Source organism: Panicum virgatum, chromosome 1N (genome assembly GCF_016808335.1).
Source record: "Panicum virgatum strain AP13 chromosome 1N, P.virgatum_v5, whole genome shotgun sequence".
In the NCBI taxonomy this organism is placed as follows: Eukaryota; Viridiplantae; Streptophyta; class Magnoliopsida; order Poales; family Poaceae; genus Panicum; species Panicum virgatum.
The window spans coordinates 46,632,018-46,647,595 of NC_053145.1; the positions used below are offsets into that span (position 1 = coordinate 46,632,018).

General features: G+C 46.7%; 1 protein-coding gene and 1 long non-coding RNA gene across 2 annotated transcripts; one reads left to right on the plus strand and one right to left on the minus strand.

Annotated features, from left to right (window-relative positions):
* LOC120653589 (atherin-like) lies at nt 1–695 on the plus strand. The gene is made up of 2 exons (XM_039931299.1): nt 1–9; nt 204–695. The coding sequence occupies exons 1-2, from the start codon at nt 1–3 to the stop codon at nt 693–695; spliced, it is 501 nt and encodes a 166-aa protein (XP_039787233.1).
* Nucleotides 696–1,008: 313 nt separating this feature from the next.
* LOC120656154 lies at nt 1,009–1,424 on the minus strand. Its single transcript, XR_005667826.1, has 2 exons — nt 1,216–1,424; nt 1,009–1,098 (listed from the first exon to the last, which is right to left on the minus strand). It is a non-coding gene; the product is annotated as an uncharacterized LOC120656154 (long non-coding RNA).
* Between the last annotated feature and the right edge of the window lie 14,154 nt (nt 1,425–15,578).

The following is a 15,578-nucleotide window of genomic DNA, read 5'->3' on the forward strand; positions in this document are numbered from 1 at the left end:
ATGGAGCACGTTAGTGCCGGCTGGTAAAACCAGCCGGTACTAACTTTGCACGTTAGTACCGGCTGGTTTTACCAGCCGGCACTAACCTGTACTGCTGACGTCATCGAGGGCACATTAGTGCCGGCTGGCCTTGCCAGCCGGCACTAACCTTACCACAGCCCCCCACTATTCCCCTTCCTTCTCTCCAACGCCTCCAATTTCAGATCGACGTCGTGGGTGTGCCCCTGCTCCCGCGCTCGCCCGCCTGCGCCGCCGCCACCGCCGTCCCCGGCCGCGCGTTGGTCCCCGGCCGGCCCTCGCCCAACGAGCTCTGCCGCGCGTCGCGTCTTCATCGTGCCCCGCGGTGCCGCACGCCTCATCGTCCTTGCGTCCCCCGCGTGCGCTGCGCCAGCGCCTCGTCCCCGGCGGCCCCGACGCGACGCCTGCCCCCGCCGCCCCGGATCCTTGAGGTCGTCCTCGCGTCCCCTGCCGCGCCGGCGCCTCGTCCTCGGCGGCCGCCTCGACGCTCTGCCCCGGCCGCCGCCCGGCCCCAACCTCGCTCGTCGCCACCGTCCCCGGCCGGCCAGCTGCCCCCCGCGCCGCCTCGGCTTCGCCGTCCTTGGGCCCGCGCCGCCCCTCGCCGCGCCCGGTCCGCGCTGCCGCCCCTCCTCGTCCCCGTCAACTTCCCGGCCGCGCCCTGCAAGGTGATATATTAATCTACTAAACTTCTACATGATAGTAATTTAATTTAATTCAAAATTTAACACTCATTTGTCTGGTCATGTATTGGCTAGTGTCAAAGTTTCTAGGACATCAGTTTTGCAGGCTCAGTTTTGTTTCATATACATTTTATTTTTTTGTACTAGCTAAAATTTTCTTTGAGATCAATTTTGTACTTCTTAATCTTAACTGATGTTGTATCACCTGGCTACTATTGAAATACATGATCTATGCGGTAATGCGGAGTGCATGTTCACTAAACGGTCAAATTCCAAGATAAAGCATCGCTTCACATCTTCTTTAGTTGGCTTGCAGCCACACCTATCCCTCCTTGAGGTTAGGTCCGAGAATTTTGTGTAGGTGTAATGCAGGATAGCAGCCTCCTCCAATTTGATTTCGCTACAAAAAAAATAAAAGAAAAAGAAATAGGTGAATAAACTATCTGGTTGAAACAGACAGAAATTTGTTGAGTGCAGATTTGTTTTAGAAAAATGTCAGCATATTCAGATGTCTTACTTTGGGGTTTTCATGTAATTATGCCATCTATGAGCACCATTGGGACGCAAATGCTCCTGAACCCTTGCAGCTGATTTTCCATTACCATAAGTGAGGAAGTAATTTGGATTACCACGTGTTGCTTCTTTGTATAGGCCAAAGTATGTATCCTTTGGGAGATGATCGTAATTTTTCTTAAACATTGAAACCTGCACGCATAAAACTTGGTGAAAATTTATGCTATGATTTCTTGTGCCATCTGCAAGTGTCGTCTTCTCCAGATTTACCATTACAAATTCCAAATTTCTGAATTATATAGGATTCGATATGCTGATCTTGTTGTTATCTTCCATTTGCCCTATGCCCTTTTGATTAACATAATAGGTATAGCTCAAAGTAGCACTATCAATAGGGTAGTAGTAGTTTTGATTGCACATGTGGTAGTTAATGAGCATTTTAACTTGATCTTAACGTTTTGGGTCAGTTCTGAAGCACAATCATATCTGCAGGATAAAAAAACAAAATAACATTTTTTAGACTTCACAATTCCTTCCTAAACAGTGTGATGCACTGCTATACTGTTTCCCCCCTTTTGCATCTGGTACATGCATTTTGAGTCTGTTCTTCAAAATTTAAAGTTATATAGACCATGCTCTCCTCTCTTATATGTAACTTTGTGAACTTTAGCATCTAGCCTTTGTGGACGATATTTAACATTTATCTAATTTGAACTGTGTATTTACCCAATAAAGTTTAGTATACGCTTACACCTTACACATGTATTACAATCATATTATTTTGTTTCTCAACAGGTACTGAAAATTCTCGTATTTGGTTGACATCTAAACTAGGCATAAGGTTAGTTTTTTACGTTTCTTAATCCAAGTAATTTCATAATCCAAGTAATCTCTGTATTGATCAGACAAGATATGCATTCTTAGAGTACAGGTTACTGAGTATTTACAGTACTCGAGACTTCACATACATGATTTTTATTACCCATAATTTCATAACTAGGCATAAGGCATTTTGAAGTCTTTTACCAGAATCCGCTCGACCGCATCATCAATCCGAGACATAGGTATCTCCCCTGTCTCCACCAAGAACACTAGATCCTCAAGAAACTCCTCAAATCTGTAAGGTATCATAATTTGTAGATTGTTCAGTCTAGGCAGTATGATATAGTATGTGGCTTTAATAGATGCTTTGTAACCTCATATATTATGTGGCTTGCTGTTTTTTTATTGTTTCAGGTAGTGGAAATGGATCCTACGGACAACCAAGACGAGTTAATGCACGACCTCATTCGTGATAGTACTGCGTATGTAGCTCCAGAGTTTGATGAGGACGAGAACGATGGCAGCCAATTTTTAAACTTGCATTATCATGGCGACGAGGACCAAGATATTAGTGGGGAGGAAGAAGGAAATGTCGAGGAAGCCGAGGTATAAAAGTTTAGTGATTCTTTCAGGCATCAGGATAAACATTTTCTCAATATATATGTTAGGAGCAAGATATTGTTTGTGACACATGCGGCCCAGCTGCGAACTATTTGTATTATGTTGCTAGCTTTGTTGATGATTTTAGTCTTTATGTAAGGAGTCGTGCTCCAGCTAAAAATTCTTATGAATGTTTCAGTCAATAAGTTACCTAATATCATGATAATTTTCGATCTGGAACCCTTGCTTGCGGGTTATGCAGGTTACGCATACATGCCGCGACGTCCACTAGTTGCTAGCAACCCGCTTGATAAATTTGCGATTCTTTCAGGCATCAGGATCGACGAAGCCTAAACGGAAACGTGGCTCCAAGAGGAAGATGGTAGGATGTACGACCATCACGGAGATCAACGAAGCAACCGGCGAGCCACTAGCTCCTGGTCAAATTAAGACAACATTTGTAAATCAATTGGGATATCTTGTTAGGGAATCCGTCCCCATAAAATATAAGCTTTGGAAGAGAAATAAAGCCTCTGATCGACCTGAAGATATCGTGCCAGATTCAGAGAAAGATTTGTTATGGAAAGAGGTGTCGTTACACTTCAACTTTCCCCCAGGCAAAGCTGACAAAATAAAGGGATGGGCATTTAAGAAGATGGCAATTCAGTTCGCCTCGTTCAAGAAAAAATTGGTGGCAAACTTTGTCAACAAGGGCCTCACACCAGATTTTGATAAAGTCTGGAAGAAGCAACGAGAGTGGTGGAATGAATTCGTGAATTACAAGCACAGTGCTGACAGCATGACAGCCTCGATTCAAGGCAAAATGAATGCTAGCAAAAAGAAAAACTTCCATAGACTTGGGCCCGGAGGTTATAAGGTTGCCATTCCGAAATGGGAAAAGATGGAAAATAATTTAATTGTAAAAGGAATCGTACCGCAAACCTTGAGTTGGCCCAAACGAGCAAGGTATTACTTCTATGCTCATGGAGGCACACTAGACCCCGACACTGGAATGTTTGTGACTAGCGACGTACTAAGAGAGGCTGCCCAAAGACTCGAGGACGCAATGAGGCGTACCGAAGAAGGAACCTTCCAGCCCAACAGAGAGAATGACGAGCTGACTTACGCTCTTGGGAATGCGGAACACACTAGACGGACCCGAGGCGTGGGAGTAGTTCCATGGAAATTTGGCTTTTCCGGAGATCTCGAAACCTACCGAAGCCGATGCAGAAGCAAGGCAGTAGTGGCTGAGAAGATCCATAGCCTAGAAAACCGGATAATGTCACTTGAGGCAGCAGTTGGGCAACGCTCGGACCAACCAGCTGCCAATATGGAGATCAGCCCCTCTTCTCAGCGTCGTAGCAGTGTTGCTTCCACGGAGCACCCTAATTTGGGTGCCGACAGGCCGAGGGACCCCATTGACGACATCACCGTTAGGACCCAATGTGAGCTTCTGGTTCTTTATGGGAAAAAGCTCAAAGTTTGTGCTGAGGGTTATGCGGAAGTCCAAGAAGAGGGCGGGACAATACATTGCCAGCCGATTCCTGAAGGATTCGCCAGAGTCTTTGTTGACCGAATTACGGAAGAACGTTGGGAAGACATGGACCTCCCGATCCCTATAAGTCCTGAAGAAATAGAACTACAACATGCCGTACACACATGGATCGCGTGGCCAAAGCGCGACATAAGATTGGTGCAAGCAGACACAGATTCCGCTCGGTGCTCAAGGCAAAGATCACCAACGCCAGCTGACAGGAATCCTAGTGTTGGCCCACCTTCTCCACCGCCTGCACGGGACCCCAGCATGGATCCGCCATCACCAGCCGCACAAAGCGAGCCAATTCCGGCATCATCACCAGCCGCACAACAGAATCAGAGTCAGCGACAGAAGTCATACACGGTACCTTCGGTCCAGCCATCTCATAAGCAGCAAAGAAAGAAGAAAGCAAAGGCTCCAGAAGAGGAAGAGGCAGAAGAATCGTTTCAAACCTTCTTGCTGAAGCGCAAGCTACTGAGGGAGGCTGCGAACAAGAAGCCAGAAATAGATCCGGTTGCAAAGTCACACTTCATTAAACACTTCATTAAAGATCCCACCAAGGAGAAAGAAAGAGAGTCGGATTATGATCGGCAGATCAGAAAGTGCTACAGCAACCCCAAGAATCGGCGGATTAATGCAAAGACCGTTCCCCAGCTCGGAGAGCAGTCCAAACAATCGATCCCTCCGTTGATAGTGCCGCGTGAAGAATGTCCCGATGAATCAAGAGATCCGTTGACCATGGCTGGGATGATATTGCAAACTGATCTAACAAGGGCTCAATTGCTTGGGGAGGCCCTACAGAATGCCCGCGGCAAGAAAAAGTTTGTACTTGGTGAACCTTTGATATGGCCAGAGTTGCTACCATTCCTACCAACGAGAATGGCCGAGTTACACAAATGGTATGCCGTGCAATCTAAAGCTAATCAATTAGAGATGTTCCCAGCTCGGATTAAAGATGAGCATTTCTGGCGGGGGGCAGATGATGTATATATCGAGTTTGCAGCACTTTACGATTTATACCATCAAGATGCCCTTCACAAGTCCCTCATGAGTGTATGGTGCATGTAAGTATTGTCTCTCGTTTCATTATTTTAGCCTTGTGTGTTGACTGATCCCCGTTTTTCTTGTGTCCCGTAGGTCAAAAATTCAAATTTGCCGAAAGAAGAACTTCCATAACGTCGGGTTCTTCGACCCCGATATTATACACGAGAAATCGCTAGCACTAAATCCTGGAGACGTAGTCAATGTTATATACAGGGGGTTGCGTAAAAATAGCATGTGTCCCTTCATTCTCTTGCCATACAACCATCAGTGAGTCGTTCTTTGTTAGACTTTTTTTTCAATCCCTTCGTATTAATAATACTATTTAATAACTATTATAATCAACATTAATTGGTTATGCGTATGTATATGCACAGCTTTCATTGGATATTGCTTTGTATTCGGATTGAGGAGCACAAGGTCTTGGTGTACGACTCGTTAAGGCAAGATAAATCAAAGTACCAAGATATCATCGAGACAGTAAATACTGCATGGAGTCGCTACCTCCACAAACATATAGGCTTGCCCATAGGTGAAATCGAGCCTCTTCATTGGGTGACTGATTTTCCGGTATGAATATACTCTCACTACTAATGTCATTCGCAATAAACATCAGAAAAATTCTATATCGTAACCCACATTTGTCCATAGTGTTGGAGACAGGGCCAAGGAAACAACTTATGTGGATACTACGTATGCGAGTGGATCAACTCTTTTGCAAGTGAAAAAGGGCAAATGACAGTGGAGGCATTCAATGTACGTGAGCACAACCACATCTGCTCATTATTTTAATTCATTATTTTTTATTCTCATGTTTTTATCGAAAAATGTGACAGCGTTGGTGGATGAAAGAAGAACTCATTGAAATCGCTCGGATCAGGGCAATTCAAGAAGCTATATGCGGATTTCTACTCGATGAAGTCATAAATCCTAAGGGCGAATTTCATGGCGATCTCCGTCTAAGCGTCGCCCAAGAAGATCCGACGACGAGGAAGCTGATACGTTATTATAGTTGATGTGCGCAATAATTTGTAATATCTCATGTACTTTTGAACTCCTAAGTGTTCCATACATGACAAATATATATATATATATATATATATATAATATTAGTGTAATATGTCCCAATATTACTGTGCAATGCAAAGAGTACGACTATGTAGTCACATACGGTAGAAATACGCATAGCCATACGTATAAAAACAAAAAAGAAAAAAAACATAAAGAAGAAAAAACATTTAGTGCCGGCCAGTTATACCAGCCGGCACTAACCTTGCTGATGGGAGGTGGGCGGGGTCGGGCACGTTAGTGCCGGCTGGTATTACGGACCGGCACTAACATGCGCACGTTAGTGCCGGTCAGAGTAGCCGGCACTAACGTCTGTCACGTTAGTGCCGGCCATTTAGTGCCGGCCACAGGGACCGGCACTAAGCCGTCCTGTGACCGGCACTGATGTGCCTTTCTGCAACAGTGGCCTTGATCTTCTTTTGACCCAATTTTATTTCTCAAATCGTTGATCAAAACAATTTTTATCCAATACCAATGTTGTAGATCTTTTCTTCCTCTACAACTTTTATTTTGGCCAAATTTCAAGTTGTTATATGAAAATTTGAGTTTTGGGCGCTCCAGAAGTGAATCTATTTTGACCAAAACCCGGAGGTTCCGGGTTTGTAAACCGGAAGTTCCGGTTTTGCGCCCCAAAACCCGGACGTTCCGGTTTTGGAAACCGAAAGTTCCGGTTTTGCTCTGTTCGGCGCCCATACCGGCGACTGTGCCGCCGGCGACGCCACGCGTCACCGCGCCGACGTCCGCACCGCCGCTTAAGCTCTCCACGACATTGCACTGGCCAACTCCATTTTGGCTTCGTCGTTCTCCTTCCTCGCCGCGAGCGGAGCCAAGCAAACCCTAGCACCGCCGCTCACCGCGCCGGGCATCCCGTCGCCGTCTCGCCGCTGTTCTTCGAGCCCGAGCCCTCCCCGAGCCACTCCATCTCACCCCGCACCTCCACCGCCCCATCCCGAGCTCGGCCGAGCCCTATCCCGACTGAATTTGCCCCTTCTCCGTTGGCTCACCGCCGCCGTCCACCATCGCCGGCCGCCCTCCTCCACGACCCCGCCTCTCCGACCGTCCCCAACCCCGATTCGACCCACCCGAGGTAGCTCTTTACCTCCTCGAGCTGTTCCCCCACTACCCCCTCACCGCCGGCGACCGAGCTCGCCGGAATTCGGCCGGCCAGCGCCGCCGTGCGCCCTCCCCTATTCTGTCCCCTGTTTTTTCCCCCAAATCTGGAAGTTCCGGGTTTCCAGTTAAACTCCAGTTTCAGTTTTGTGTGCTGATCTCCCAAAATTCAAAGAAATTCGTAGAAAAATCCTAAAAAGGCAAAACTAGTTCCTATAGCTCCGAAATTTTATGCTCTATCTGATAGAACTTTGAGATGAGTAGTTCACACCCTTTTGCCAGGTGGTTTTGCTTAGGCTTGTTCAATGACCACTGAGGTTTAGAACACTTATTATCTACCTCAGAATTGAGTAAGGGCAACTCCAGTCTTCTTTGATGGAGACACTTCAGACTAAAAGGAATTAGGAACCAAAACCCCATCTCAGTACTACACCCTTCCTTTGGGCCGTAGTTTTGAGAGTGCTGTTTATCGGTTTGGTCTATACTTCTAGTTGCAAGTACTGCATTGCATTGCATCCTTTCCTGAGTTTCATGCATGGCATATTTTTTTTATTCGTATAGACGCTGAAACTGAAGTCGTCTACGAGTTGGTCGCTGAGCCGATCCAGGAGCCGCAAGTCGGGGAACCGCAAGCCATCGAAGCAGCTGAGCATGCTACGGAGGAAGTCGCTAACCCTGCTGACCTGCAAGGCAAGCCCTGGAGCATATCCCTTATTTTTAAAGTACTCCATGTTATATCTAAAGTATTGTGCATTTACGTTCAAGGAATTGATTGGAACCATAGATGCATAATCTCTTTTACCCAGTGTCTTACTAGTATGTTGGATCGATAGAACTGCTACGCTTAATTAAGATCCGGTAGAAGACGGGTGATTTCCTATCACTCGCGAGATATAAGTTTTTGTTACTTCAGAAGGTTATTTTGAGAAAGAGTCCTGTAAGAATGAAATTTGAGACCGGGTGGAGGAAAGTTGAGCATGATTATGAAATAAAGGAAATATGAGCCTCCGCTTGTGTCGATTGAGGACCGTGCCGTTGTTGGCCCTTTGACTGAGGATTGAATAGTACTAACCACATGCCGGAAGTAGGAGGTAGTCGAAACCGGTAATCTAATTACCTAATTGTGACGGAATCTAACTCTCCATCCGCTACACTGGCGTGGTGCGAGGCCGGATGATGTAGTCGTCCACGGGTTCACCGGGTGTTCGCACGTGTGGGACTCATCATCCGAGTGTTTGCGGCCGCGCGTCAGATTTCGAGGTAATTATGGGAACAGTTGCTCGGTGTGACTCGACGGGGTTGCACTAGGCGTGTGAGTTAGGTCTACCTTGCAAGGTTAAATCGGATCGATTCGCCGTGACTCGCGGATATGAGAGCCTTGGTCAATGAGTCACATCGTAGTAAAGATTGGAAAGACAGAAAGATGAAAGTTGGACTTGTGAATATGATTTTCTTGATAAGATGGTATGATCAACCATGTTTGCTTTAGAGATTCAGGCTAACCTAGTTGTAGCTGTCAACTCAATTTGTGCTAAAATAATGAAAGTAAGGACCCATTAATAGTGGCTTTTCAGCAAAAGAACTACAGAGCCAAAAAGCCCTGCATATTAGGAGTCGGCTAAGTATATACCAATAGTCGGGTAAGCCTTGCTGAGTATTAGTATACTCAGGGTTTGTTGTCACCCTGTTTTCAGGTAACTGCTGCTGGTTGAAGCTAACCAGGATCCACATCGGTGGGCTCGATGTGACGTCCTCACGTCATCGTAGTTATTGTTGTTTTTCTAAACTAAACTCCTATTTAAATTTCGCTGCAGATTGAACTCTAATAAATTGTTTTAAAACTCATTTTGTAAAGCTTTGTTTTGTGATTTAAATTTGAGAAACTTTTGTCTGCTTGTAATCATCTGCGCTCGCCTTCGGGTGAGACTTCCAGTGTTTTCGATCCTTAACCCTACAGCTGCCGGATTACACCGTTTTAAGTGCGGGGTGACTTGATTAACACTTAAGATGATAGTTAGCGCACTTAAACCGGTTTAATTTGGGCGGTTCTGTCACAACTGTGCTGCCTCTAGTAGCATTAGTAAATTGGAAAAAAATATATATTCATGTTGCACTTTTAATGATATACTTTAATCATACACTTTAATTATATATATATATATATAATCTATTCTACACGTATGTCTAGCTACTCACCCCTCTCTCGACTCCCTCCGATCCTGTTGCGCCGGTGGATATCAGGCATGGCGTCGGGGGAACACGATAGGCAACCAACGATATTTTTTTTCGAACATGGAACCAACGATCCTAATTTTCCGTTCTATTTAAAATCTTGGTTCCCGCACCCTTTCGTCGGTTCTCATCTCATTCTGGCGATCCCATCGAGGAACCGGCATCTGGCGGCGCCACCGTGCTGAGGCAAAACTCTTGATGAAAAATTAATTTTTTTATGCGGGAAAAAACTAGCACTATCCAACTTGTTTCGTTCCTGCTGTCCAAACAGAGCTAACTATTCGTTCCCGTAGCAAAAAGGGGAACGTAGAAAGAAGTAGATTGCTTTTTTTGCCAGGAACTACTAAGAGCAACTTCAACAGCTTATGTATATCTTAGTCAAATATAGAGTGAAAAGAGAACTTTGTAAAAGTATAAAGTTTCTTTAAAGATGGAGTAAACCAAAAGACTAGCTATTTTGACTCTCCATATTCAAAAGTGGGGTCACGTCGGTTTGTATCCTGTTTTTTTCCCCCATCGATCGCATCCTTGCGGCGCTTGAACGCCGCCGCGCCGCATCGTCTGGCGACCTGGACTCCACCTGTACCAGCGCCGCTCGACCTGGACTCCGCCTGTGCCGGCGCCGCTCGACCTGGCTGCCGCTCGACGGCGCTTGCTTCGCGGGACGCCGCCAACTCCTACCCGTGGGAGGCTGCTTCTCTGGACCTGCTGGCGCGTGGGAGGTCCTGGCGCCTCTGAACCTGCTGTGTGCTTGTGTGTGTCGCTGATTGTATCAGGTAAAGCAGCCAACGATCTCACCATCTATGCTGCACCATGCCTCTCAATTCTTTTGAACAGATATATGATGGATTTTGTCGGGGCAGCAGGGTTCAGGAAGAAGGACCTGAGGGTCCTGTAGATGGAGTCCGATGATGAATTCAATCAGTTTGTGACGAATGAAGTAGTTGATCTCTCATCTTCGGATGATGAGGATGATTTATTTTTTGGGCTGCGCAAAAGATCATTGAGGATTCGGTAAATAATCCAGGTCGAATTGGATCGGTTGAGGGACATGATGTACTGGATCGTGAAAAACTATTATATTATGGTCTTCTTTACAAAGACTATTTCTCAGATAATCCTACGTTCAAAGCAAAGACTTTTAGACGATGGTTCGCATGCTGTATATAAATTTTATCTAATGATCATGGTACTGTCTATTATAGTATTGCTAATTTTTTTAATTGTGTCGTGACATAGGTTTCAGATGAGGCGGCCTGTATTTCTTCGCATAATGAATGCTGTTGAGGAACATGACGACTATTTCATGTAGAAGAGGAATGCAGCTGGTGTGTTAGGACTATCTTGTTTGCAGAAGGTCGTTGCAGCTTTTCGTATGTTAGCTTATGGAGTATCGGCCGATGCTTTGGACGAGTATATTCGTATTGGTGAGAGCACTGCTTTAGCAGCTTTGAGAAAGTTTGTAGTAGCTGTTGTTGAGGTATTTGGACCGGAGTAGATGAGGAGGCCAAACGCACATGATACCACTAGGTTACTTGCTATTGGCGCGAGCAGAGGATTTCCTGGTATGCTTGGATCCATAGATTGTATGCATTGGAGCTGGAAAAACTGTCCGACTGCATGGCATGGGATGTACATGGGCTATAAAAAGGAGCCTGCAATTATACTGGAAGCAGTTGCATCTGCAGATCTATGGATATGGCATGCATTTTTTGGCATGCCAGGGTCGCACAATGATATTAATGTGCTTCAAAGATCGAATATATTTGCAAGACTTGCTGAGGGGAAAGGTCCACAGGTTAATTTCAAGATCAATGGTCATGAATATATGATGGGTTATTATCTAGCGGATGGGATATATCCGTCGTGGGCAACTTTTGTGAAGACCATTCCAGAGCCACAAGGTAATAAGAAAAAATACTTTGCAAAGGCACAAGAAGCTTGTCGAAAGGATGTTGAAAGGGAATTTGGAGTTCTGTTTGTATGGAAATAATCAGATATTCTTTCCCAATATGTGCCCTGGGATTGATCAACTCCTTGAATAGGATCCATGCCCACATTTAACCATGCTGACACAAGAAGACAGTCCTCCTCAGTACTGAAATTTTTTGATCTACACTGAGAACACTTGGCTGCTGCAGGGCCGTCATCGATGGTTGGATCACTAGTAGGTTGGGCAACTTGAGTTTCTTCAAGATCATTAACTAGGAGGTCAGTGAAATACCCTGCTTGTGTACCTCCTGTCATAGAAAAAATAATATCGTGTTTTCATACAAAAACATAAGGAAAAATTGATGAGAATGAATAAAGTGTTAAATGGAACATAAGGAACACCCACAGACAGTTGCCTAATTTGCACCGAGAATAAAACCATCCCAACTGTAAACTGGGAGGACCACAATTCAAAACCATCTTATGTTTTGTGAATAAAATCAAGCTTTCTCAATGTGCCTATATAAAATCACATAGTCCAGTTGCTGCGAGCCGACCCTGATAGGCCAGTTGGTATATGCTACTCTGATGAATTATATCATGCTGGGCAAAATTATGGATTAACAACATCAAGGTACTTCTTAATATGGGACAAAATAAAATAACTATAAAGGTTCATAACCATTCCTATTGCAAATATGGAACAGGGAATACCATACTGTGTAATCAAAAGAGCAATAGGAATGCACTGTAAAAAGTAGCACAAGACACATGCTGATGAGCAACTAAAAATGGTCAGTTTGTTCTTCTGAGAATAGAGAACCATCATTGTTCTTGCTGATCAGTTCATCGTATGCTCAGTTACTTGACGGATTATAAGCTACTTAATAGGGCCTTAATAAAAAATCCAAGGGTGGAGGCAGTCAATTCTTATAATCAATAAAAGTACTAGTGAAATCAGATTGATGAGGGAAATTAGCAGGTGCTCTGCTTATGCATTAAAAGTAAGGGAAGTCCAGAGAGTTACAAACATGTGCAAGAAGCTAAATGAAAGACAACAAGTAATTAAAATGTGAGGAAACAACTTCTACGGAGCTATGGCTAGTGAAATCAGATTGCAATAGGGCCTGCAGTCAACAATCCAAGGGTGCAGGAATCTCACCATTGCAGCCATCATTCATATCGATGTGCTCAGCATTGACCAAATATTCAGGCAGCTGGTGATGAGCCTCCAGATCCTCTGGCGATGAGCCTGCAGATCCGCCTGGTTGAGTTGAGACAGGGACGGAGGGAAGGGAAGGTGGTATTCTCAGGCGGCGTTGAGATGGCCGGCGGCGGCGCAACGACACCAGCGAGCCTCCTCTGTACCGTCCCGAGGGGGCGGGAGCGGTGTGCCGGCGCAACTGCGCCAGGACGCGGCGGCACAACTCCACGAGGGCGCGGCGGCCGGAACATGGCAGCGGCAGGGGACTGCGCCGGCGCGAGGGGGCGATGGCGGTGCCAAGGGGCAGCGACGGCGCGAGCAAGCTCGACTGGCGCTAAGGGGCGAATGGGCGAGAGGATTTGGCGCAGGAGCAGGAGCTTTGCCGCCGGAAGTAGGAGAGCTCCCGCGCGCGAGGGGGGATTTGGCGCGGGAAGTTGGGGGAGTGCGCGTGAATGAGGAGATTGCAAGCCAGCGCCGCTCGGAGAAGAAAGCGAGGGGGAGGGGAGAGATAGCGAGGAAGATAGCGAGAGGAGGGAATGAAGAGTCTCTTGCAAGATGTTTTTTCTCCTCTTTCTCTAAATTTAGCTACCCAAATTTATATACATGAACTGTTGGATTTGTTCTAATGATAATGATAAGGACAGTACAGCCACATGATTTTTTTTATGGTAACGGGGGGAGAGAATCCCCACCAGGATTATATTGCAAGGAGCTTTTGGCAGCTCATAAAAACCAAAGGTTCAGCAGGTTACAAACCATTTTGGGGGGGGGGGGGGGTTGTAACTGGGACTACATATTTAAACAAAACACTTGACACCAGGCTTCCGCAGTCCCTTGCAGGGTAGATGGTAGACGGCAGCGCCACAGGTGGGCGTCTTCCTTGCAGGCAAGCAGTAGTCGTAAGAGGGACGGTTCCATGCTCCTGAAAACGACATCATGTCGATGCTTCCATAGGTGCCAGGCACATAGCAGAAGGAAGACGCCACATGATCAAACTTGATCCTTGTTTATTGAGCCTATTCCTTCAGTGCCACAAAAATTGTTGCCTCTCTCTTCAATGCCATAAAAATTTTACAAATTCCTTCAGTGCCATAGACAATTTGATTTATCCCTTCAATGTCATTTCCGTCACAATTCTGGCGAAAGGGTGCTAACTGAGCTAGGAAATTACCATTTTGCCCCCTGGCCCCATTTGTCAGTGGCCACCTTCTCCTCTGCTCGTCGTCTCCTCTCTTTTCACCATCAGCAAGAGGCCAAGCTTGGCCTCACGACATGCCCGTGGCGGAGGTCGCTTGTCCCGGGACGGCGGCCGAGCTGCAGCACGCCCGCGGAGGCTGTTGAGCTTCGGCCCGCGCGGCACCCGCGGAGGCGGAGTCGAGCTCCGGCCCGCGCGGCACCCGCGGAGGCGGAGTCGAGCTCAGGCGCGCCCGCGGCGGCGGCGGCCCAGCTCAGGAGCGCCCGCGGCGGTGGCGGCAGAGCTCCGACGCCCGTGATGGCGGTGGCCTAGATCCGCCCCGTCCCAAGGGAGCCGGTGTGGGGTACGTGGCGGCGGCGGCGGCGGGCAGCACGAGGACAGCACCAAGGCCGGGCAGCACGCGGCGCCGGCGGTCATGGGGACACCTGCAGCGGCATCCGACCTCAGTCTGCGCGGCGTAGGAGCTTCTATTGATGGCGAAGAGACAGGAGAATACAAGCATAGGAAGAGGTGGCCACTGACAACTGGGGCCAGAGGGCAAAATGGTCTTTTCCTAGCTCAGTTAGCACCCTTTTGACAGAATTGTGACGGAAATGGCATTGAAGGGATAAATCAAATTGTCTATGGTACTAATGGAATTTGTAAAATTTTTGTGGCACTAAAGGGAGAGGCAACAATTTTTGTGGCACTGAAGGAATTAGCTCTTGTTTATTCCTAAATTCTATTTTTTAAGCAATTTGCCCTTCCCAAAATAACTTATTTTTTTAAGATTACACAGTAGAACTCAGACACTTACAACGCATATATATATACATATATATACATATATATATATATTGATTCTTTCATGTTGCTGAATCCATAGGTATTCCTATCGCGATCGGCACAAGATTGGATCCGATCGTACAGGAATAGCAAAGTATATATGCACGCGATCCAGTGCGGTGGGCCGGTGGCAAGGTCGACATCGCTGCGTGCTGCCAAAACGCGCATCCGCACCTCGTCGTTGATTTCTTGTTGTCAAGTACGTGTCCAGTTCTTCACCTGCACGTGACGGGTATTGCCAACAGCCGCACGGCTGCTCGGTCCGGCCGTATACAAATCTCGGTCTATTATAAGGACGTGTCCAGTTCTTCACCTGCACGTGACGGGTATTGCCAACAGCCGCACGGCTGCTCGGTCCGGCCGTATATAAATAGACGGCCGGACCGAGCAGCGTCACGTGCAGGTGAAGAACTGGACACGTCCTTGACACAAGAAATCAACGACATAATGCATGTGAACACCATCTATGGAGTATGGATATGCATGGCAGGTTAAGAGAGAAGCTAATTGCGAACGGACGCTAGACCGGCTGGTCGAGCGCTCCCAGTAGCGCCCTCGTGGCGCGAGTTCGAGCCCCCCGTTGGCACTCGCTGGTTGTTTCTGGGAATTTTCTCTCCGCGAGACGAGATAAAAAAAACCCCTCGTTGTGTTCGCCGTAAGGCATGGCCTCTTGTGGGCATGGGTCAAGATTCGGGGGTTTCTCGGCCGGAAAAAACCGAGCAATCGCTCCTCTTAATAAAATACAGGTGGGGTCTGTTTCATCCCCCGATCGAGTTTTTTAAGAGAGAAGCTAATTAATAA